This window comes from Geotrypetes seraphini, chromosome 9, assembly GCF_902459505.1.
Source record: "Geotrypetes seraphini chromosome 9, aGeoSer1.1, whole genome shotgun sequence".
Lineage (NCBI taxonomy): Eukaryota > Metazoa > Chordata > Amphibia > Gymnophiona > Dermophiidae > Geotrypetes > Geotrypetes seraphini.
In genome coordinates, this window is record NC_047092.1 from 114,343,925 (window position 1) to 114,369,481 (window position 25,557).

At 45.9% G+C, this 25,557-nt stretch overlaps 1 protein-coding gene across 4 annotated transcripts in view; it reads left to right on the top strand.

Moving 5' to 3' along the window:
* HDLBP (high density lipoprotein binding protein) overlaps positions 1 to 25,557 on the top strand; it is a 783,060-nt gene that overhangs the window by 143,922 nt on the left and 613,581 nt on the right. For all 4 annotated transcript variants that reach the window (XM_033958794.1, XM_033958796.1, XM_033958797.1 and 1 more), the window contains exon 4: positions 2,383 to 2,537. In XM_033958794.1, coding sequence (XP_033814685.1) covers positions 2,383 to 2,537 — 155 coding nt within the window. The remainder of the gene's footprint in view (positions 1 to 2,382; positions 2,538 to 25,557) is intronic.

Below are 25,557 nucleotides of genomic sequence, written 5' to 3' on the forward strand. Positions count from 1 at the left end.
TTGCGTTCTCTGGATGTCCGGCGTCTCCTTCTGAAATACTTGGAGACCATGAATGACTTCCGTCTTTCGGACCATCTATTTGTTCTGGTGGGCCCCGCACATTGGGATCGGCCTGTTTTCAAGGCTACCATCTCTAGATGGATCCGTGCGGCCATTTCCGCTGCCTATGTGTCAGCTGAGAAGAAGTCTCCCCTTGGGGTGAAGGCTCATTCTACCAGAGGAATGGCTTCCTCTTGGGATGAATCCACAATGGTCTCTCCTGAGGAGATTTGCAGGATTGCCATTTGGGCCTCTCTCCATATGTTTACCAAGTTTTACCAACTTGATGTGGCGGCTAAGGAAGATGCAACTTTTGGGGCTTCAGTCCTGGCGGCGGGCTCATTGGGGCCCCCCTGATGTGTTGGGACTGCTTTGATACATTCCTATCATGAAGATTCCAGAGGTTATTGTACAAGAACGAAAGATTAGGCTACTTACCTTGCTAATCTTCTTGTAAATAGCCTCTGGAATCTTCACACCCGCCCTTCTATTCTGTCTGATTTGCAGGTCGCCTGCCTGTAACTGGTAAGCTGGATTTCTGTCTCTGACCAGCTTCGCTGAGAATCACATACGTGTTCCTTATAAGTAAGGTTTGAGGGGTTAGAGAGGTACCTGGGTGGTGGCCCCTTCTGAAACCTAAGGCTGTGTCTCCTTTATCCCAAAGTTATCCTGTTTTCGATTTGTTAATGTTCAAATTTGATGTTCTGCAAAGTTCAGCCTTATGGTGCTAATTGTTTTGAATTTGTTTCTCATGAGCAGAATTGATATGTAGCGGGTAGTACCCGTACCCCCCCCTCTCTCTTTTCTTGTGTTTCCTGTTTGTAGTGAAATATTTTTATTGAAAATTTCCAGAAAAACAAACATGGCAATACAACGAAAGTGCACAAGACAACCACAGCATCCTCCCTCCCTGCCCTCCCCTCTCCCTCCCCCCAAATGTCCCATAACAACAAAGCAAGCCATCTTCCAGAATGCAAGAACAAATTACTACGAGCTTTATGAGTCAATGTGAGCCAAAAGGCTCCCAAATGGAACAATGCAACTGTCCCTTAGGTGTATCCAACGATGACAAGGAGAGTCGCTCCATAGAAGCCTGATGTAGCATGAGGGTATGACAATGAGACAAAGTAGGTGAATCCGGTACAATCCAGCAATGTAATATAGTTTTCTTCCCCAGCAAAATGGCTGTTCCAAAAAAACCCGGAATCCCTTTGGGGACACCCGAGGAAGGTGTTCCAAAGTAAAAAGCAGATGGTATAGCCATGATGCCACATGGAAGTACTATGTTGCTGCAGCTGAGTTCAAAATCCCTGGACCAAAGGACAGGCCCAAAATTGATGACCCAAAGTAGCCATGTGTTGGTTACATTTAAGACATGTATCCGTGGGACTAAGTTTAACTCAATGGAGATAAGCTGGGGATCTATGGAGTCGAAGAAGAAATTTATAGTTCAGTTCGATCAAAGTCACCTGGGGTGTAATACCAAAAATTCTCTTAAGCCCGTTCTGAATATGCAAGCCAGTAACCACACAAGATAAGTCCCCAGACCATTTGGCTGTATAAAAATCATAAGAAATGGTCCCCAGGCTCTCACGAAGAAAGCGGAGATGAAATTTCAAGGGAATCTGATTTTGAGCAGATAAACATAAAGCTTCTGAGAGGGCCTCCTGACTTTTGTTAGTAAGGCCATCCCGCGGAATAGACCGCACATAAGAAGCCATCTGAGAATACGCCAACCAGTCGTCAGAAGTCCACTTATAATCAGTCTGCATCACTGCAAAGGAAGGCAGAACACCTTGGGAGGTAACCACCTGAAAAATATAGTGCATATTAGTAGTTCTCCACACCGATAAAGGAAACTGAGAAGTCCCAGGCGGAAAGTCCTTATTGTCCAGGAAGGGCAAGTAGGCCGTTGCTGTATGAGGAATATGCAGAGACGTACATAATGTTTCCTGTTTGTAATAGATATACCTGGCTTTGGTATCGACTGGCATTCCAGGGGTGAGTATAGAGAGATAACCACAGAGGGAGGGGCTAGAATTTGATTTTGAGTTGCCTGCAGTTCAAGGCTGAAAGATACATAACCCTATTCTGAAGATTCCAGAGGTTATTTACAAGAAAGAAGATTAACAGAGGTAAGTAACCTAATCTTTCATTGTGTGCTTGTCAGTTCGTTTTTTGAAGTCTATATCGCTGGAAGGGATGATTTGATGGGCATACTGAATAGGACATATGGTCTTTGCCTTCATTTTCAGTTTGACAGTGAAGAACATTTTAGAAATAGGGTGGTGGGTGCTCCTAGTGTTTAAGCATTAATATTAATATCATTGCCTTATTCTCCAGTTGCAGTTATAAGCTCAGAAGATGAAAATGATCCTCCAACATATAAGGATGCTTTTCCTCCGCTCCCTGAGAAAACAGTTAGCACTGAGGTGGCCCAGGAGCCAAGTGGTGCCTGGAGCAAAATACGACCAATCAAGTCTTCCATCATTACTCAGGTAGCAAAATTGAAAGATTGATGTACTTAATTTTTTTTCTTACAATGCAGAATTGGTCATAAAATAATGTCAAAGGCAATTGTTTATCAGTGATCAAGTCCACATTAAATGGCCGAGAGTGCCAAAGCTTAAAAAAAGGTAAAGTAACAAAATTTAACATCTTGGCAGGCAAAGAGATGTGGCACATTTTTTTAAATCATCAATTACGCTCTCCAGCAAACAAATAATAATTTAAGAAATTATCTGCAAAGGTTTATCTCTAAGAAAATCTTCTAACTGGATTGGGTCTAGAAACACATATTTGCCATTTGCTATGTTTGAACTGGATATACTTTTTTTTTTTTTTTAGTTAAAAGTAAATGTAACAAATAAATCATTAAATAAAAACAAAACAAAACAATGTAGAATTGGAGATAACAGTAAAACAATGAGCTACCCCTTCTCTACCTTACACACATTCTGTAATTTATAAGCTGTTGATTTTTAGAGGACTCTTTTTATTTATTGCACTAAATAGACCTTTCACTGTACCAGCTGCAGAAAAGTGGATAAGGAGCAAAACATTTTATAAGTTTATTGGGACCTTTAGTCAACAAATGAATAGCCCTGGCAATAATGGTAAAGTTGTGCTTTTGCAGATCATTAACAAACACAAAAATGCACTAGATAAACTCAAGGCTTCATATTTTTATCTTAAGACAAGCAGGGAGTATATTCTCACATGTGGGTGACATCCATGGAGCTTGGTATGGACAATGCTAAAGTGTACTGTCACTTTAAGCTTTAGCAAAGCTTTGAGACTGTGCACACCGTGCACACACAAGTGCCTTCCCGTGCACACACAAGTGCCTTCCCGTCTGACATCAGCTCACGGTTCCTTAGTTCTTCATTTTCCGCGGAGTGAAGAAGTTGCATCTGGATTCCATCCACATGAGTTGCCTTCCCATTAATGTGATTTTTTTTTTTCTCTCTTTTTTGCCTTCCTATTTATTTTACTTTATTGTTTTTACTATCATTTCCTTTAATTTTTGTTTGCTTTTATGTCGAATTTTCGACTTCCAAAAATTGTCTCAGTTGGATCTTGTGCCTTGAACTCTGAATATTGAGTAATCTTTCGGCACTTGCAATCATTACATTTTTTTTATTTTGCCACAGATATTTTCCCTCTTCTGTCAAGGCTTTCCAGTGGGTTTCAAGAACTGTTCTCGTTGTCAGCAGCCCATCTCGCTCACTGATCCGCACAACTGGTGCATTCAATGTCTTGGGAAGGAGCATCGAGTGGACTATTGTACCCGCTGTCCTATGTTGAAAAGACGCTCTTAAGGCTCAATGCCTCCAGCAGGAGAAGCTTTTTGGAGTGGCCATGGCCTCGGAGGATAAATAGCTATCATTGGTACTGGCATACACATCCTTTGATGTCAGACTCAGTTCCTGCATTGGGTAAACCTGCTAAGAAGCCAACCTCATCTCAACCAGCGTCGCAGGCATCTTCTGCATTGAGTCCTTTGGTGCATGCTAAGCATCAGTTCTACGATCATTCTCCATCGGTGTAGACTGTCTCTCCTTTGAAATGTGCCATGTCATCGAGGTCACCCATGCCTTGACAACCTGCAGTACCAGTGTTGTACCAGCTGTTGAGCAAATGGTACTGATGCAATCCTTATAGGACCAACTTAAGGAGTTTTTCCATCGGGAATTAGCTATGCTGTTCCAAATGCATTCGACACTGGTACTTGCACCATTTCCCTCAGTACTAGTTCAACCTGAGCATGGTGTATCGAGGTCTCATGGTGCTGACCCTCGCTTTCCTGGTAAATCCACATCTCGGAGAGCATCAAGGTCTCACAGTACCAGATCTCATTTTCATTGACGCAAGCAAAGATCCACACACTCTAGACGTTTGAACTTCATCATCATCTTCATCTGATCAGTACCAAAATGCTCGCAGAAATTCTTTACGTTCTTGCCATCATCATACTCCCCAGACTAAGAAATACACATCTCCATCTTGTCCTTTGTACAGGGAGTCACCTGGAGTTGGGCAAGTGGATTCAGATGTCTCTCTTCACAATGACACTGATCCTGAGCCTGAATTCTCAGCTCCAGAATCGTAGGAATTCCATTGGATCCATCTCCTTTGCCCAGGCGCAGATTGCCTCCTGAAGGTTTGTCTTTCACTAAATTCATTTGGCTGATGGGCAAAGCTTTGCCAGTTAAATTGGAGTCTGATTCTGAACCAAGAGCAGAGCTCATTAAAGCATTGGATTTTGGTGAAGTTCCTAAGGACCTCTTCAAGTTATCACTCCACAATTTGCTCAAGGAAGCTATGTTTAAGAACTGATAGATTACTCTTAAGCTTTCCATAGCTCCTAAAAAAATTGACTCTTTGTACAGGATTCAATCGTGCCCAGGCTTTGATAAGCCGCAGCTACAGCACCAGTCATTGCTAGTCGAATCTGCTCTTAAAAAGTTTGCCAGCACATGGGTGTATGCCAGTTCACCACCAATCCAAGAAGATTGCACATTAGATAAATTTGGGCACCGTCTTTTTCAGAGTGCTCAGCTATAAGTTCTTTGTCATTCTATTTCAAACAACTCGTGAAGAGACTTGCTGATTTTGAACAGTATATTCCAACTAATTGCCTTCTGGGAAAGGAGGAGTTTGGAGATAGTCAAGTATGCAACAAAAAGGTAGTATACAAATCCCCATTCCCTTTACTCAACATGAGCAGAGCTGGGCTACTTTAGCTTGTCTTAAGTCTACCCAGAAACAATCTTATGATACTTACAAGAGACACTACCCGGCAAACTGATTCTCTTCTAAACCTCCACCGCAGAAGAGGCAAGAGACACTGAGGCCTCAGAAAGCTCAGTTTTCTGCTCCACAAAAATCGACCCAGCCTTTTTGACATGCTGTTAAACAGCATAACTACAGTTTCTCCTACTCGGCCTCCTCCCCACTCTATTGGAGGCCTTCTTCTCTTGTACTACCGACGTTGGACTTTCGTTACAATGAACACTTGGGTCTTAAAAGTCATACAAATATAGAAACATGATGGCAGATAAAGACCAAATGGCCCAGATAGTCTGCCCATCCGTAGTAACCATTCTCTTTCTCTCTGAGAGATCCCACGAGCCTATCCCAGGCCCTCTTGAATTCCGACACAGTCTCTGTCTCCACCACCTCTTCCAGGAGACTGTTCCACACATCTACCACCCTTTCTATTAAAAAAAAAAAAAAAAAGTATTTCCTTAGATTACTTCAGAGCCTATCACCTCTTAACTTCACCCTAAGCCTTCTCATTACAGAGTTTCCTTTCAAATGAAAGAGATTCAATTCATGCACATTTACATTATGTCGGTATTTAAAAGTCTCTGCCATATCTTTCCTCCAAGGTATACAGATTGAGATCTTTAAGTCTGTCCCCATACGCCTCATGATGAAGTCTACGCATCATTTTAGTAGCCTTCCTTTGGACCGACTCCATCCTTTTTATATCTTTGAATGTGCGGCCTCCAAAATTGTACACAATATTCTAAATGAGGTCTCACCCAAGTCTTACACAGAGGCATCAATACCTCCTTTTCCTAATGGCCATACCTCTCCCTATGCAACCTAGCATCCTTCTAGCTTTCGCCATCACCTTTTCAACCTGTTTGGCCACCTTAAGATCATCACATACAATCACACCCAAGTCCTGCTCTTCTGTCATGCACATAAGTTCTTCATCCCCTAAACTGTACCCTTCTCTTGGGATTTTGCAGTCCAAATGCATAATCTTGCATTTCTTAGCATTAAATTTTAGCTGCCAAATTTCAGACCATTCTTCAAGCTTCGCCGGGTCTTTCTTCATGTTATTGACACCATCCAGCGTGTCTACTCTATTTCAGATTTTGGTATCATCTGCAAAGAAGCAAATCTTACCAGACAACTCTTCAGCAATATCGTTTATAAAATTTTTAAAAAGAACAGGCCTAAGAACAGAACCTTAAGGCACACCACTGGTAACATACTTTTCCTCAGAGTGATCTCCATTGAGCACTACCCTTTGTCACCTTCCACTCAACCAGTTCTTGACCCAGCCCGTCACATTGGGACCCATCCCGAGGGCACTCAAGTTTATTTATTAGATGTCTGTGTGGAACACAGTCAAAGGCTTTGCTAAAATCTAAATATACCATATCTAGCACACATCCTCTATCCAATTCTCTGGTCACCCAGTCAAAGAAATTGATCAGATTTGTCTGACAAGACCTACCTCTAGTGAATCCATATTGCCCTCGGTCCTGTAATCCACAGGATTACAGAAACTTGACCATTATCTGTTTTAAAAGTGTTTCCATTAATTTACTTACCACAGAAGTCAGACTTACCAGCCTGTAATTCCCTACTTCTTCCTTACTTCCACTTTTGTGGAGAGAGACCACATCCGCCCTTCTCCAGTCTTCCAGTACCACTCCCAACTCTAGAGACACATTGAAAAGGTCAATCAGCGGAGCTACCAGAACTTCCCTAAGTTCCTTCAGCACCCTTGGATATATACCATCCGGCCCCATTGCCTTGTCTACCTTTATTTTAGCTAGCTCTTCACAAACGCAACCCTCTGAGAATCGATCAGGTCTATTACTCCTCCATCCATATTCACGTTTGTCTTCTGTGGGTCTTGCTACTGGTGCTTCAGCCGTGAACACAGAACATTTAAGGAATTTGGCCTTTTCTATATCAGCTTCTACATATTCCTCCGCTTTACCTTTGAGTCTCACAATGCCACTTTTGCATTTCTTCCTATTACTAATATGTGTTAAAAAAAAGTCTTGTCTTCCCATTTTACCTTATCTGCTATCTATAATAATAAAATACTAAGAACGCATGCACACTCTTGCCGCGTGTTCCCTGAGATCTGATCTGTCGGGATGTGGCCACAAGAGTGCGCATGCGCGCTTACCAGCCGCCGCGGCTCCTCTCTCGAACTGCACCAGGAGGGGATCGAGAGAGGAGCCGCGGTGTCGACTTTGAACTAAAAAAATGAACTTTTTCATCCGGAGCCGGCAAATAGGACATCGGGAAAGCTAAGGGAAGTCTAACGGAACTTGCGGATCTGTAGGATTCACTCCTTTTTTTAATCTGCCCCATAAACCCTACTATGCCACAGAAATTCTAACTCAAAACCGCCGCCGCGGTTCCTCTCTCGAAATGCACCAGGCGGTGTCGGCTTTGCATTAAAAAATGAACTTTTTCATCCTGAGCCGCATGTGGCGTACGCCATTACCCGGCTGCCCTGGTTCACCATCTTGCCGCTGGCTTTTTTCTTTTCCGCCTCGACTCCTCTGTTGCACGGATGGAGGAGTGAGCGAGGCTGGGGAGGGAGGGGGAGCGGCGAACGGAAGGTTCAAATCCGCCCCTTCGCCTCTGAAGGTGATTTCCACAGGGTGAGGGGAAGCGGATGGTCGGGGCCCTAGCTGTTCACTCCGTGCGTGGGAAGGGAAAAGAGTTGCCCACGGTAAGCCCGAACAGAGGCTTCAAATCCGTAAAATAATAAAAGCCAGACAATTTAAATGACATACTTCCTCACATAGATTGCCAAACATATTAGATACTCACAAAATTCTTCAAAAAGAGATGTGTTTTTAAAGCCTTTTTAAACTGCGGAACTGATGCATGAAATCAAAATGGTCTTTTCCTTTCCTTTTCCATCACAGTGCCAGCCCCTTCAACTTCCTTGCCAGTTCCATGACATTCATCCAACCCTATTTCAGATTCTGCACTCAATCTGTTTTGGCAGGATCTTTTCCTTCTCTCTCTACTGCCTTCCTCTTTCTCCCTTACCTCACAGATTTCTCTTTTCCACTCTTTTCTCCATCTCCTGCTTGATGCTCATTCCCTCTCACCTCTTCCTCTTGCCCTCCTGTACTCCAACCCCCTCCCCCCTCGGTTCATTTCCAAGCTTCTTCTTTGCCTACACCTAGATATGCCCCTTCTTCTCAAAAGGTGATTTATCCCAGGACAAGCAGGTAGGTATTCTCACATGTGGGTGACGTCATCCGAAGGAAGCCTTGATGCAGACTTGCTTGAAGAAACTAGAAGTTTCGAGTCGCCCGTACCGCGCATGCGCGAGTGCCTTCCCGCTCAGTGCACCGGGCGTGTCTCCTCAGTTCTTAGTTTTCCGCAGAGCCGAGATGTCCGTCTTTGACTCTCTGCGTTCAACTTCGTTTCTTGCCTTCTCTTCGACCGCGGTTTGTGGTTTTTCTTCACGAATCGCTGTTTTTCTATATTTTCATTTGTTTAAAAAAAAAAAAAAAAAAATTAAAAATTATTTTCTTCCGTTCGTTCTCCGGGTCGGGCTGCAGCCCGCATGCTTCGATTTTGTGGTGGCTATTTTTCGGTCTATGTCCCAGCCTGCTACTGGCTTTAAGAAGTGTTGCAAGTGTAAGTACACGATTTCCTTTACAGACCCTCACAGACGCTGCCTAAAGTGCCTTGGGCCGAAACATCGTCCAACCTCGTGCATGCCTTGTTTAACACTTCAACCTCAAGTTTTTAAGCGTCGTTGCCTTTTGGTGGATAAGCTCTTAGATATGGAGTCTCCATCTGACCCCTCGACTTCGAGGACGCCTTCAACCTTGACTTCCATTGATGCTCCTTCGATGCCTCCTGCTTCCACCTCAAGCCTCATCAAACCTTCAGCATTTGCAGCATCTCTTGCTTCGACATCGTCTGCTGTATCTTCCCCTGTTTCCTCAGGTCAGATAGCTCAGCAGTCGGTTCCACCGGTGGTGATTAAAGTGTCCAAGACTCTAAGTCGAAACACTGTCACACCACCTCGAAGGAACCTCCAGCCAAGGCAAGTGGGCCGGTTTCAGACACGGAACCCACCTTGCCGGTTTCTTTCCAGACCATATTAGAGAAGCAGTTCTTTCAGTACCTTACCATTATGGGTCCTAAACTGCTTCCTATTATCCTGCCTGGGCATCCGGCAGCTCCCTGTGATGTCAAGCCGCCTCCTATGCCTCGGTTGGAGCCCCACTCTTTGCAGGGAGCAGAGTCTCTGCGAGTGTTTGGTCTGCCTCCTAAGCATGACAGTCAAGGAATGGATTCTTTGTGAGTGCATCGACAGGATTCCTTACACTCTCAGCAAGGAGCAGAGTCTTTGCGAGTGCATCGAGGTTCCTCTTCCAAGCCTCTAGAGCTTCGATCTACAGCCTCTAGTCCTATCCATACATTGGCATTGGCTGCTTCCGTCTACGAGACAAAATCTCCTCGATCTTCGAAGTCTAGTTCTAGACACAGCCCTCATCGTTCGAGGCCTTCATTGAGGCATTCTTCCAGACATCGTTCTTTGCAGGATGTCCCCTCTTCTCGAAGCATCGTTCTACCCCAGCCTCGACCAGACCGCTGACTCCTCGGTCCAAGTCTCCAATGCCAGACCTCGAGGTTGTTCCGGTCTCCGTTGCTTCGTCCAAGTCTCCAGGTTCCTTCGACACGTTTTTCAATGCTTAAGCTTCTTCGACGCAGGATGCCTCGACATCCTCGAGTCCTTCTCGAAGTCAAGCCGTACCAGATCAGCTATCTTTCTCGTCTTTTTTGCGACAGATGGCTTTAGATTTGGATGTGAAATTGGATTGGATGTGAAATTCTAAGGAATATCTAGAGGTCATGCGTCTCCCCCATCCTCCGGCTGAGAGTCTCAAGCTTCCTCTTCATAAGCTTTTATTTATTTTTTTTTTTAAACATATTTTTATTAACGGTGAAAAAGTCACAGCCCAACAGAGTACAAGCTCAACAGCAGAAATACACAAATGGTCCAATACAAATGGTAGGAAACAAATACAACAAGCCCTCCATTTTAACCCATCCAAGGCATCGAGGAAAGAGAACAAAAAGAAAAAAGGCTCGGCCAAGAGAAGGGCTTAAGACAACAAAAGATACAAGAAAGCGATATCAGGTACAGTGGCCCTTCACCTTTTTGAAATAAGTGTCCCAAAAAGGACCAGTCACATCATTTGCCACCACAGACACAACCACAACCACACCATACATCAGAAAACTTAACCCCACATACACACCAGAACCTCCCAGCCCTCCCACCCCCCCATTCCCTAGGCACCACAGAAAAAACAAAGGCACATGGTAGAGCTAGTAGCTGACTAATGAAAAAAGACAGAAGCCAAGACACCCCACACAAACCCTCAGGATGACACCAAGTCACGCAATCTCTCCCACAAGGTGACGTAATGCTGCTTAGCCATGTGCAAGGACCCAGCATAGGACCGAATTTCAAATTGGGCCACCTCCCGGACTCTACTCCTCCACTGGGGCAGCGGAGGCGTATCCTCCGACATCCAATAAGTCAAAATCAATTTCTTCACTAGGAGGATAGCATTATAGAAGAAACGGCACTGGGGGAGGGTAAACCCCTGATCCTGAAGGGAGATCTGCACACCCAGAAGAAGGAACCCATAGTCCTACTCGACAGGACGTTGCACAGCACGCTCCAATAGGGGAGAGCTTCCTGCCATATACTCAGTTTGGGGCATTCCAGGAATGAATGGATGTACATGCCAGCCTGGCCCTTACATTTAACACAAACAGCACTGACCCAAAGCCCCAGGCGCGCCCCTCTTTGTGCGGTGAAATAGGCTCGATGAAGGAGTTTAAACTGGAGTTCCTGGAAATCTGCAGATTTAGTAAAGGAATAAAGAGTCTGGAAACAAGCCAGGAAATGCGGCTCAGAGATACTCTGCCCCAAATCCTGCTCCCAAGTGGATCGCAAAGGTGTAAGCACAGACAAGGGAATAGAGGATTTAAGTAAACGATACCAGTGTGCAAGGGAGTTAGCTACCGCCGGAGTGGCCGAGAATAGGGTGTCCAAATGCCCCTTGACCCAGGCCCCTTCCCTACCCCTACGCTCAACATCCCAGTAGTGGTGAAGTTGAAAATAGAAAAAAAGTAGCAAGAGGGGAGACCCCACATATCCCTAATCTGTTGGAAAGAGGGGAAATCCTCAGGGTTCAACTTGAGCAATTGTTCCATAGCCACACAACCCCGATCCGCCTAGGCACTAAACACGGAAACTGAGAGTTGCTCTCAAAGCGTAGGAAGGGAGCTGTCTCCAGGGTCAGGCTCTGTCTACGCCTCCACCACTGCCAGGCCATCCGAAACGGTCGCAAAAAGCGAAAGCAGGCTTGGTACCTCCTCCTAGGATCCGGCTGATGATGAAGCGTATTCAAAAATTGAAAGGGGGAACTCCACCCAGCCAACCAGCCCCAGGGGGAATAGCGCGTACACCCTGTGTATCCCTCATGGATCCAACGGAAGAGAGAGGCAATATTATACAGCCGGATGTCAGGAACATTGAGACCACCCAAACATTTATCCAACGTTATAAGCCTCGCAATCCGTGGAGCCCGGGATCTCCAAATGAATCGTGAGATAGCAGATTTAAAAGCAAGTTCATCACGCCTCCGAAGCCAAAGTGGCATGGTCTGCAAAGGGTACAGAAGTTTTGGAACCAAGACCATCTTCACTAGAGCCACCCTTCCCAGAACCCCCAGCGGCAACTCCAGCCAGGCCTGTCACAACTTCCCGATGGTCTCAAGGGGACGCTTAATGTTGGCGTTATAGAGAGTAGCAAAATCAGTACTGAGGTAGATTCCCAAGTAGCGCATTGGTTTAGTCATTGGGGGAATAGGCAGTAGGGCATGCCAAGGCTCCGAGGGGCCTCCCGACAACAGTAAGAATTCCGACTTGCTACAATTAACCTGTAAACCAGACAGGGCCCCGAAATCTCGGATCACAGCCAAAGCTCTATGCAAGTGAGGAGTGACCTGATCTAAGTAAAGTAAGATATCATCTGCGAAAAGGCTGATTTTACACTCTTGTCCCCCCACCTGAATTCCCCGGAGAGTCCCGTCCTGCCGAATCTTAGCAGCCAATGGCTCGATAGCCAAAAGAAAGAGAAGAGGAGACAGAGGGCATCCCTGTGGGGTACCCCGCTGCAGGCCAAAATCTGTTGTAAGGCCCCCGTTGATCAGTAAGCGCGCCCTAGAGTTAGTGTACAATGCCGTCACCCAGGCCACGAACGAGCCCCGAAAGCCACCCTGGCGCAAAACCCAGAAGAGATAATCCCACGAGTTACTATCGAATGCCTTCTCCATATCCAAACCAGCCACCGCCTCCAAACCACCCCGACCGGACCGATCATGAATGGCTCCTAGGACCTTCAATAAATTCATGGAGGCATAACGCCCCGGCACAAAGCCAGCCTGGTCGGGGTGAATAAGGACAGGAAGGAAGCAATTCAATCGCCTCGCTAGAGTCATGGCCAAAAGTTTAATATCCTGATCCAAAAGGGAAATGGGGCGGAATGACCCCACCAAATCCGGATCCTTACCAGGCTTGGGAAGCAGGACCACATCACATGGGCCATATTATCTGGAAATATTCTTCCCATCTTGGCCACCGTATTATACATCGCACTCAGTGGCTGTGCCACGAAATCTGGGAGAATCCGGTAATACTCCGGGCCAAACCCGTCTGGTCCAGGCGCTTTCGTCAATTTGAGAGACCGGATGGAGACTCGCAGCTCATCCTCAGATCGGCTGACTCAGAAAAGCCGCCTGTTCCTCATCCAAATGCGGCAGTGTCAGGCCCTGAAAAAAATCATCCAGGGCAGTCTTATCCAGCGGTCGCCTCCCTTAGAGGTCTTCGTAATACCGAACGAATTGTTCGGCTATCTGGCTCTCCCCTTCATGCTTAGCCCCCGTGGCATCACGTATGGCGGTGATAATTTGACGGGGCGCACCAGATTAGCCAAGAGTTTCCCCGTCTTATTTCCCCATCTGTACAGATTGTAATGTTGGTAGGAGAGGGACTGTTCTGCACGCTGATGAAGCAGGGCCTAAATTTTTTCCCAAATCCCCCTATATTCCAAACGATCTGAGTCGGGCAAGGAGGAGATGTGCGCCTTACGGAACATGTGTAATTGGTGAGTGAGTGACAGGAGCTCCCCTTCCTGTACCCGTCTCTTAACGGCCGTATAAGCTATCACATGCCCCCTCAAAACCACTTTAGATGCGTACCAAAAAGACACAGGTCCCACCTCCGGGGTAGCATTAGTGGCCTGATAATCAACCCATCTTGCCCGTAGAAAGGTACGAAACTCGGGATCGTGGTACAAATGCGGTGCCATTTTCCAGGAGGATGCCTTTTGGCTGGAGGCGAGGGTCAGGGTAAGATCCACCGTGGCATGATCTGAGACCGTAGCTTCAGTAATCTCGGACTTAGTAGCCCGAGAGAACAGCCGCTGATCAAGAAGAATGTAGTCCAATCATGCATACACCTTGTGAACATGAGAGTAAAAGGTAAATTCAGAATCATAGGGGTGTAGAGCTTGCCACACATCTACCAATCCCAGGTGTTGCATCAGAAACCCCACCCCCTTGTTGTCATGATCCTTCAAGCTGGCCCTGGAAGGCCTGCAGTCCACCTCTGGGGCCGCTGTGATGTTCAGATCTCCCCCCAGTATCATTTGGTAGTCAGGATAAGCCAATACCAAAGAAAGAACCTTGGAAAAGAATTTATGACAGTAGACATTCAGGGCATACATGTTACAAAGGAGCAACTTCATGCCCCACACCTCCCCCAATACTATTATGTATCTCCCCTCCCGATCCGTCAGCTGCTTGTGCAATGTAAAGGGCAACCTCTTGTGCAGCAAAATTGCCACTCCCCACTGCCGACCCCCAGAGGTGGAAGAGTAGACTTCCCCTACCCATTGCTTCCTCAATTTAGCATGTTCGCTCTGAATTAGATGGATCTCCTGCAGAAAAGCCACATCTGCACCCAACCTGCGCAGGCTAGTCAGAATACGAGATCTTTTAATTGGGGACTTGATGCCATCAACATTGAAAGTGACTACCTTTAAATCAGCCAACAAAAACCCAAAATATGTACCAATACATAAAATGTAAATACGAGCACTAAAAACTGGTACTATAATGATGTGATCCCCACAACAAACTGAACCATCGATGGTATGAGTAAATGCACCACCAGCTAAATCCTACAATAAAGATAAAATATATGTAGGGAAATTCAAAAAAATCAGAAAAATCAAAAAGATCAATCAAACTGAAGGCACTATTCAGTACGAGCCTGTATGAACCCTTATGTTGACCAATGGCTCCAGGCAGGTATTTATTAAGTGACAAGCACTTTAGATTGAAATCTAAATAAATCCTGCCCCATACATCATCATGCTGTTTGTAAGTATAATTAACAAATTGGTTTCAATAATCAAGTGCATGAACGCTACCAAAAAGGTACCAGAAGGGGAAAATATAAAAAATATAAGGAGATAATAGAAAGAGCCCTTCCAGGAGAATGCTCATAAAAAAATGTATAACAGTGCAAAATAACAATAAACTTCAGACCGGGGTTAAGAATCAACCAAAAAATCCCCAGGAAATCCAAAGTCCACACAAAACAACCAACTACATATATTTTATCTTTATTGTAGGATTTAGCTGGTGGTGCATTTACTCATACCATCGATGGTTCAGTTTGTTGTGGGGATCGCATCATTATAGTACCAGTTTTTAGTGCTTGTATTTACCTTTAAATCAGCCATTCCAAGGGAAGTGAGATAGGATACTCAGCAAAAGGAAAGTGAGAAACACCCCCCCCCCCTCGCGTGAACAAAGGTTCAGCCAGGCTCATCAAGCAGTCCAGAAGCAAGATAAACAAAGATGTAGCGAAAAGGCACAAACGAAGCCCCCCAGCCAGGCCTCGCCGCCCTCAGAGAAAAAGTGCCTTCACTCCAGTCGAACAGTGCCCCTACCCAACCGTCCCCCACAATCATCACCGATGCATACACAGACCCACGTTCACACCCCAATCCGTGCCAACCCCGTAGCCCTCTGCCCCCCACCCCAACCCCCCATGCCATGCTCACCCCTCCAGCATACAATCCCATAAACAGCCCCAACCTGCCCGGAGATCCTCCCCCCCATCCCCAGTGAACCCCCTTTCCATAGCCCAGGTAACCACACAGCGCAAAGAGTCACAGAAGGCAGCAGCAAGTCCAGGCCGAGATCCTCAAAGGGGTCAAACCGGATCGAAGAGCTGAGAGTCTCTGTCAGAAAGTCCACCCCCAGGCACTCACAGGGATTCCGCAGATGTTGTCAGGAATAGAAAAAGGTCCCAGCAGCTGCAAGAGTAGAGGCACACCATTGCCCAAAATAACATGCCACAAATAAGGATAATACAGGGAAGTGCAGGCCGACAACCACTGTGGAAACTAAAAACCCCTGAGGGGCACCATAGCGTCAGGCAGTTCTCCCAGGTCCGCAGAGATCTGAAAACCGGCCCCGTATGGTGAATTAATGGGAAACACAGCAGTGTCCAGAGCAAACGCTCAAGCCGGCATCTTTGCCATCAAAGCCTTGTCCTCCTCCACTGTGGTCAGATTAAAGATCTTACCATCATGCCAGACCCTGAGTTTAGCTGGGAACACCAGCGCGAACTTAACTCCCCGATTGTGTAAGTCCGTGCAGAATGGCGCCATGAGTTTTCGTTGAGCTGCGACCCGCAGGGAATAATCGTTTAAGATCAGTACCCGGGAGCCAGCATATTCCAGGACCCCTGCCCTGCAATAAGCCCGAAGGAGCATCTCCTTTTCCCGTCAGTTGACATAGTGGGCTATGGCGGTCCTCGCTCTCCCCCCCTCCGCAGGCTTCGCTCCGATGCGGTGGGCTCGTTCGCACATAAAACCCGCCTGACCATCAAGCAGTCCAAGTTGTTTGGGGAGCCACTTACTGAAGATATTGTATAAGTCCTGGTCAGCCACGGACTCCTGGAGCCCGACCAGCCACAAGTTATTACGGCGGCTCCGATTCTCCTGTTCCTCCATGATATCCAGCAGCTCCTGGGAAGTTTTCCGCAGCTCCGCCACCTGAGCTGCTAGGCTCATGCACGTGTCCTCTTGGTCGGAGACCCGCTGCTCAACTTCTGTCAGGCGTCGGCTGTGGGAATCGAACTTCTCGTGTATCTCATCCACAGCCGACTGGATTTTATTAAGTCTGTCAGCCAGCGCCACTGGCACGGATCGTGTGATGTCGGTAATCCAGTCCCCTGCAGGGATTGTGAAGGTAGCAGGTTCCGCCACCATCTTGGAGGGGGTAAGAGTAGGCTTATCCCAGGCGCCACAGGTGGATTTTATGGGCATACCCAACTCTGGATCCAACTGCAAAGGCTCTGCCAGGAAGCAGAGAGGTTTCCCTGACCGGTGAGCTGTACAATTCCCCTTGGGATACAGAAAAGGCAGGTAATATCACGGATTATTTCTTTGTGGGGTCGGAGCTCTCCTCTCACACATCTAGCTAGGCAGGTTGCATCACGTGACCTCCTCTTCATAAGCTTTTAAATCAAACTTTTGCTCGATGCATGGAGACTCCTTTTTCCATACCAGCAGTTCCTGGAAAGTTGGACTCGAGGTATAAGACTGTGCATCACAAAGGCTTTGACAACTCGCAGCTTTCTCATCAATCCCTGCTTGTTGAGTCATCCTTGAAGAGATCCCATCCTTCCAAGGTCTATGCCACAGTTCCTCCTGGAAGAGAGGGGAAAACTATGGACAAATTTGGACATCGCATCTATCAGAATGCTATGATGTCCTCAAATATAATTTTCATTTCATTACTTATTTTGAATATCTTCTTTCCCGAAATTTTTGCCTTTTATGGACAATCGGATGCATTTTGAATTTCAAGAACTAATTTCTAGTTTCTCTCAATTGCGTCTCTATCTGCTTCAATCTTCTTATGACGCTTTTGAGCTGTCTGCCCGGGCGGCCGCTTGCTTAGTGGCTATGTGTCGTATTGCCTGGCTTCAAACCATTGACATGGACTCTAATCTTCAGGACCGTCTGGCTAACCTTCCTTGTCAAGGCAACGACCTCTTTGATGAATCCATCGAGGCGGCCACCAAGAAGTTATCTGACCATGCAAAATCATTTGCTTCCATCGTCAGACCCAAGCCAAAGCTGACTCCACCCAAGCCTACACGCCCTCCTGTCATCTATCAGAGGCGTTTTCCTCCGAAGCTTGCTCCTTACACACGTCGTCCTGTGAAGAAGCAGCATCCGCAGAAGTAACAACAATCCCAACCTTCTGCTGCACCTTTTTGACTGTTTACAACAGAGCATAACCTCCATCATTCTGTTTCTGTCTCCTTTTCCCCTGTCGGAGATCGTCTCCATCATTTTTACCACCGATGGACGATAAATACATCTGACCTCTGGGTACTTACCATCATCAGGGAAGGATACTCTCTTCATTTCACTCAGGTTCCACCAGAGTTTCCTCCAAGAGAGTATCCTTCCAGTCCATCCCAGACCGCTGTCTTCTTCAGGAAGCTCAAGCTCTGCTTCATCTCCATGCCATCGAGCCTGTTCCCCTGGATCAGTAGAACAGGGGTTTTTACTCCCGTTACTTCCTTGTTCCGAAAAAGACAGGCGATCTGCGACCCATTCTAGATCTCAGGGCTCTCAACAAATTTTTAGTCAAAGAAAAGTTTTGAATGTTGTCCCTGGCATCTCTTTATCCCTTTCTCGAGCAGAACGATTGGTTATGCTCTCTGGATCTCAAGGAGGCCTATACTCATATTCCCATCCATCCTGCCTCCCGTCAATACCTCAGATTTCGAGTGGGGAATCTGCATTACCAATACAGAGTTCTACCCATCGGCCTGGCCTCGTCTCCCAGAATGTTCACCAAGTGCCTGGTAGTAGTAGCAGCAGCTCTACGGAATCATGGTCTTCAGGTATTTCCCTATCTAGACGACTGGCTCATCAAAGATTCCACGTCTCCGGGGGTTATTGTAGCGACCCAACAGCCTATCTGGTTCCTACTAGAGAATGACACGGGGAAAAAATCTGTCCCCGTCACTGCACCGTCCCCGGCCCACCATCCTCTGCACCGCCCCGTCACCGCCGTTCCCTTCACCGCCACTGCCATCCCATTCACCGCCCCGTCACAGTCCCCGCAGCATCCATATAAGCCTCAGTTCTGCGAAACACCATGAAGACAGAAGAGAGTCCTGCCACTACTAGTACTGCACTGAGAATCTGTTTCAGTGCCTCTGCCCTGTAGTAAAAACAGAACATAAAATAAATAAATTGACTTGTCCTCCCTTGCAATGACGTGTCCCCCATGTTCACCTATAGCTCGAATCAAGTCAATTGTGCACACTAAAAATGCACACCTGAGCACATAGTCATGCAGATGCTGCAGTACAATGAGCAACAGGAGGATCTGAAACGTGAGTGCAGGTAGGCAATGATTCAAAAACAGCAGACACCCGACCGATTGCAGCGTTCAGCCATCTCCTTCCCTCCACCTCACCTTAGATGTAGACTGGCACACATCGCTAGGATTCTGCTCCCCTCCCCCATTTCCTTGAAATTCTGCCTATGAAATGTAGCCTTTGCCCCTATCTCACATTATCCATGCAGAAATTTGCCTGAATCAAGTGCCAAGAGAAAGTACAAAATTGGCCAGAATAAAACAGATTAGGACATGTAGTAGATAGGCCAGGTAGCAAGTTGCCTAACACGAGTGTAAGGATGATTTGGCTATGACCACCACCTAATGGCAAAAGGAGTAAGGATCAGCCTTCAGCTGCAGTGGTAACAGAAAACCAGGCAAAGGCTGGCCACGTAGTCTGCTGCTACCAACTGTTATAACAGAAAGGAAAACCAACAGCCTGGTCTCTCGAAAGATAATATGAAGGCTCATTTTCAAAGCACAGAAACCTATGCCTGGCCACATAAGGATTAGGCTAGTGAGTGGTAGGGAGGCATATTACCAAAAGACAGAGTGGGGGTCAAGTACACCACCTGCACAATAATGTTTAATTGAACCCGATATACCACACACAGCTCAAGGTGGTTTGCAGAGCCAAAACAAACTGACGGCAACACTCCCTGTCTGAAAGAAAAGCAGTTTTGTACAATATGAGCAGTCCTACTGCATTGCTAGATATCCATACCTCCTCTGAAGAGAATTAGTTCCAAAAGGCTGTTCTGCACCGTAGGCCCAACTCACTTGTTACTCATCAGGAGCACCTCCAGCTCTCTCCCTCCACCTCACCTTAGTTTGCAGGCTTTCTTTTTCGGCGACCGGCACACTTTCAAAGAGCCGCACACACGCGGCTGCTCGAGTTCAATCTTCTCCTCTGCTGCGACTTCCTGTTTCCTGTTGCGTCAGAGGAGAAGATTGAACTCGAGCAGCTGCGTGTGCCGGTCGCCGAAAAAAAAGCCTGCAAACTAAGGTGAGGTGGAGGGAGGGAGCTGGCTAAACGCTACGATCGATTGGGTGGGTGGGTGGGGGCTGCGGGGACCGCGTGATTCTTGATGCCTCACTGCGGTGACAAGACCATTCACCGCTCCACAGAGCGGTGAATGGCCTTGTCCCCGTCCCCGCAGCGACTGCTATTTTTCTTTCCCCGTTTCGGGGGGTTACCCCCGCGGCTAAACGCGGCTAGCCGCGGTTAACCGCCACCGTGTCATTCTCTAGTTCCTACAGAGTTTGGGATTCGAAATCAACTTTCCCAAATCTCACTTTCAACCTTCACAGACTCTGCAATTCATCGGAGCTGTTTTGGACACTGTCCAGCTCAGAGCATTCGTTCCTCAACAACGTTTGGAGGCTCTTCTCCTACTTTGTCACACAGTGTCTTCTCGCTCTTCCATCTCGGCGAGACAACATGATGGTTCTTCTGGGTCACAAGGCTTTCACAGTACACGTGACTCCTTTTGCCAGACTTCACCTCAGAATTCCTCAATGGATCCTGGCCTCTCAATGGACGCAAGTTTGCGACCCTCCTTCTCAACACATCTGTTACTCCTTCCTTGAAGTCTCTCCGTTGGTGGATGCTCTCTTCCAATCTTTCCAGAGGCTTGCTTTTTCAAGCGCCCCCTCATCAGAAGGTCCTCATGACAGACTCTTCGACTTGCGCTTGGGGCGCTCATATCGATGGCCTCCGTACTCAAGGCCTCTGGACCAGTACGGATCGTCAGTGTCATATCAATCAGTTGGAACTCAGAGCGATCCTCGAAGTTCTCCATGCTTTTCAACATCTCCTTCACGACACAGTAGTCCTCGTCCGCATGGACAGCAAAGTCACCATGTATTATGTCAACAAACAGGGAAGCTCAAACTAGTACAGGAACAAGCTACTTTAAATACCTTTTTAAACGAGAGAGGTGCTCAGAATCCAAGATGGAGTAAAAAACCTCAATTTGGGGAGAACCCCTAAAAAGCGTTTTTTGTAGAATCAATCATTGCACCATTTTGAGGGAAAAGGTAATAGAAAGTGCTTATAAAAAACACTCTAAAGTTAAATGTCCAATGAAAATGAATATTCTCCAACTACTGTGTAAGTTCAACAAATTGAGTTCAAATAAGAACTTATCTTAATAGGTTCAGATAGCGTTGACCCGGCGAGGTTCTGACGCGTTTCGCCAAACTGGCTGCTTCAGAGAACCTGCTGCTTAGCTAGTGAACTGCTGCTTAAAGTCCTAATTTAAAGGTGCTTCTTTATCTAAACAAAGTAACAAAAACAGAAAATGATGCTGGTTTTTAACAAACATTCATAATAAAGCAGATATTACAGCTAATAGACAACTCTCATGACGCTGACAGCAGGGTACCTGGTTCAGAGGAACTTCTTTTACGTTTCCTGTGACGTGGGAGCTCAGCTGAGTTCCCTGTATTTGTAATATGATGATGTGTCAATCACCTAATGAAGAAACGCCCACCACTCCACTTCTTTGTTTAACCCGTTGGGAGACACAGTTTGCCAGTGAAATATCCACCTTTGTTCTTGTTTCCATAACCACGCTTGCACATTGCCTCCCCTATCCAAGTGGGCCACTTCCAACACAACAAAGCGAAGGTCTTGCAATTGATGTGGGGTAACTTGCCAATGTTGTACCAGGGGGGCCCCCATATCGCCCCTCCTGATTTTGCTCAAATGTTCAATAATACGAGTTTTGATGCTCCTGGTGGTGTGCCCAATGTAAACCATATTACAGGGACACATGATCATATAAACAACCCCCTGAGTGTCGCAATCAGTATACTGCTGAAAAGTATGCATCTTAGGTAAAGTAGGATGTTTAATGCATGTGGTTTCCAATGCGTAAGGACAAGTGCTGCAGTGACCACATCTAAAATGACCTATAGGATACGCAGGTACACTGGCTGATGCGCTAACAAACTGAGAGGAGGTCATACGGTCACGCAGGTTTCTACCTCTAGAGTATGCAAACAAAGGAGGTTGTTCGAGACTTTTATGAACCTGTAAAATGTGCCAATGTGTGTTGATGATGTTTTTTATGGCAAATGCATTGTAGGAGTAAGGGAGAGTGCATACCATCCGGGCTTCTGCATGGTCAGATTTTGGCTGCAACAAATAAGTGCGATGGGCATATAAAGCCCTTTTATATGCCTTTTTGATGGTACTGTCAGGGTATCCACGTTCCACGAATCGTTGCCACATGTCACGAGCACGGGTCTTGTACTCGACTTTATTGCTGCATAAGCGTCTTAGCCTCAAAAATTGGCCCACAGGTAAATTATCTCTGAGATGGCGAGGGTGATAACTGGTATAGTGAAGCAGATTGTTTCTATCAGTGTTCTTCCGGTAAATCGTGGTTTCAAAAGAACCGTGGTGCAAGGAAATAAAGATGTCAAGAAATGCAATCTGAGTATCTGACGTGACTGCCGTGAACTGTAAATGCGAATTGCACAAATTAAGCCACCGTAAAAATTGATGAAAGGCTTCCAAGGTGTTGATCCAGACTAAAAAAATGTCATCTATGTATCGTTTCCACACATAGATGTCAGAAAAATACGAGGAAGTATAGATGTATTCATCTTAAAAATCTGATACATAGAGACAAGCCAATGACGGGGCCATCGTAGCCCCCATAGCAGTACCCTGTATTTGCAAGAAAAATTCTGTGTCAAACATGAAATAATTGTGTTTCAATGCAATACTGGCGATGGCTACTAGAAAATCCACTCGAGCTGGAGATAACTGAAGAGTGCCTAGATGTTTCCGCACTACCTCAATAGCACTGAGCTGAGGAATATTGGTGTATAAAGCTTGTATATCAAGGGTGACCAAAAAAGCCCCCTGAGGAATAACATGAGATTCTTGAAGCCAGGTCAACATTGAGGTAGTGTCCTTGACATATGACGTCGCTAAGGTGACTAAAGGTTTCAAATAGAAGTCCACAAAATCAGATAGAGGCTCTAGCACTGAACCAATCCCTGAGATGATAGGACGTCCCGGCGGGTTCGTCATGTTCTTATGCACTTTGGGAACAAAGTATATCACTGGGATAACAGGATAGTTTTGATGTAAAAACCAGAATTCTTTGTCAGTGATAGTCCCCTGTTCTAACGCCCGCACTAGAATGTGTTAAATAAGATCAGAAATTTCAACAGTGGGGTCATGTGATAAACCCTGGTAGTATCGAGTGTCACTTAGTTGCCTACGAGCTTCATTGACATAAGCGGTGGTGTCTTGCAATACGATCCCACCACCTTTGTCGGCGGACCGTATGATTATGTCAGGATCTTTGGCTAAAGTCTGCAAAGAATGGGTCATCTCCTTGGACAATTTTTACGGTGGCTTAATTTGTGCAATTCGCATTTACAGTTCACGGCAGTCACATCAGATACTCAGATTGCATTTCTTGACATCTTTATTTCCTTGCATCACGGTTCTTTTGAAACCACGATTTACCGGAAGAACACTGATAGAAACAATCTGCTTCACTATACCAGTTATCACCCTCGCCATCTCAGAGATAATTTACCTGTGGGCCAATTTTTGAGGCTAAGACGCTTATGCAGCAATAAAGTCGAGCACAAGACCCGTGCTCGTGACATGTGGCAACGATTCGTGGAACGTGGATACCCTGACAGTACCATCAAAAAGGCATATAAAAGGGCTTTATATGCCCATCGCACTTATTTGTTGCAGCCAAAATCTGACCATGCAGAAGCCCGGATGGTATGCACTCTCCCTTACTCCTACAATGCATTTGCCATAAAAAACATCATCAACACACATTGGCACATTTTACAGGTTCATAAAAGTCTCGAACAACCTCCTTTGTTTGCATACTCTAGAGGTAGAAACCTGCGTGACCGTATGACCTCCTCTCAGTTTGTTAGCGCATCAGCCAGTGTGCCTGCGTATCCTATAGGTCATTTTAGATGTGGTCACTGTAGCACTTGTCCTTACGCATTGGAAACCACATGCATTAAACATCCTACTTTACCTAAGATGCATACTTTTCAGCAGTATACTGATTGCGACACTCAGGGGGTTGTTTATATGATCATGTGTCCCTGTAATATGGTTTACATTGGGCACACCACCAGGAGCATCAAAACTCGTATTATTGAACATTTAAGCAAAATCAGGAGGGGCGATATGGGGGCCCCCCCTGGTACAACATTGGCAAGTTACCCCACATCAATTGCAAGACCTTCGCTTTGTTGTGTTGGAAGTGGCCCACTTGGATAGGGGAGGCAATGTGCAAGCGTGGTTATGGAAACAAGAACAAAGGTGGATATTTCACTGGCAAACTGTGTCTTCCAACGGGTTAAACAAAGAAGTGGAGTGGTGGGCGTTTCTTCATTAGGTGATTGACACATCATCATATTACAAATACAGGGAACTCAGCTGAGCTCCCACGTCACAGGAAACGTAAAAGAAGTTCCTCTGAACCAGGTACCCTGCTGTCAGCGTCATGAGAGTTGTCTATTAGCTGTAATATCTGCTTTATTATGAATGTTTGTTAAAAACCAGCATCATTTTCTGTTTTTGTTACTTTGTTTAGATAAAGAAGCACCTTTAAATTAGGACTTTAAGCAGCAGTTCACTAGCTAAGCAGCAGGTTCTCTGAAGCAGCCAGTTTGGCGAAACGCGTCAGAACCTCGCCGGGTCAACGCTATCTGAACCTATTAAGATAAGTTCTTATTTGAACTCAATTTGTTGAATTTACACAGTAGTTGGAGAATATTCATTTTCATTGGACATTTATTGGACATTTAATTTTAGAGTGTTTTTTTATAAGCACTTTCTATTACCTTTTCCCTCAAAATGGTGCAATGATTGATTCTACAAAAAATGCTTTTTAGGGGTTCTCCCCAAATTGAGGTTTTTTACTCCATCTTGGATTCTGAGCACCTCTCTCGTTTAAAAAGGTATTTAAAGTAGCTTGTTCCTTTACTAGTTTGAGCCCATTCAGGATTTTTGGGAACAACCCCCTCTTTTTGAAATTTTCCCCAGTTGTGTATATTGAACAAACAGGGAGGGACAGGATCTGCCTCCCTTTGTCAAGAAGCTCTGGAGGTTTGGGACTGGGTGATCTGTCACAACACCTTTCTCAAAGCTGTCTATATTGAAGGGGCTCAGAATTGCTTGGCAGACAACTTGAGTCGTCTCCTGCAACCTCACGAATAGACTCTCCATTCCTCGTCCCTTCATTACATTTTCTCACAATGGGGAACACCTCAAATAGACCTCTTTGCAGCTCACCACAACTACAGACTGCCTCAGTTCTGCTCCAGAATATACTCTCCTCACCGCCTCGAGGCAGATGCTTTACTTCTGGAATGGACTAGATTTTCTACATGGTGTTTTTCTCATCATAAGGAGCCTCAGCATTCCTCCTTATCTTCTGTTTTGAATTATCTTTTGCACTTATCCAATTCTGGCCTCAAGTCTACATCTATCCGAGTCCATCTCAATGCAATTGCGGCTTTCCATCAGCCTATTGAAGGGAAACCCCTCTCTGCTCTTCTGGTGGTTTCCAGATTAATGAAAGGACTTTTCAATGTCAAACCTCCTCTCAAACCGCCTCCTGTGGTTTGGGACCTCAATGTTGTCCTTTCTCAACTCATGAAGCCTCCATTTGAACCAATTGATAAGGCTCAT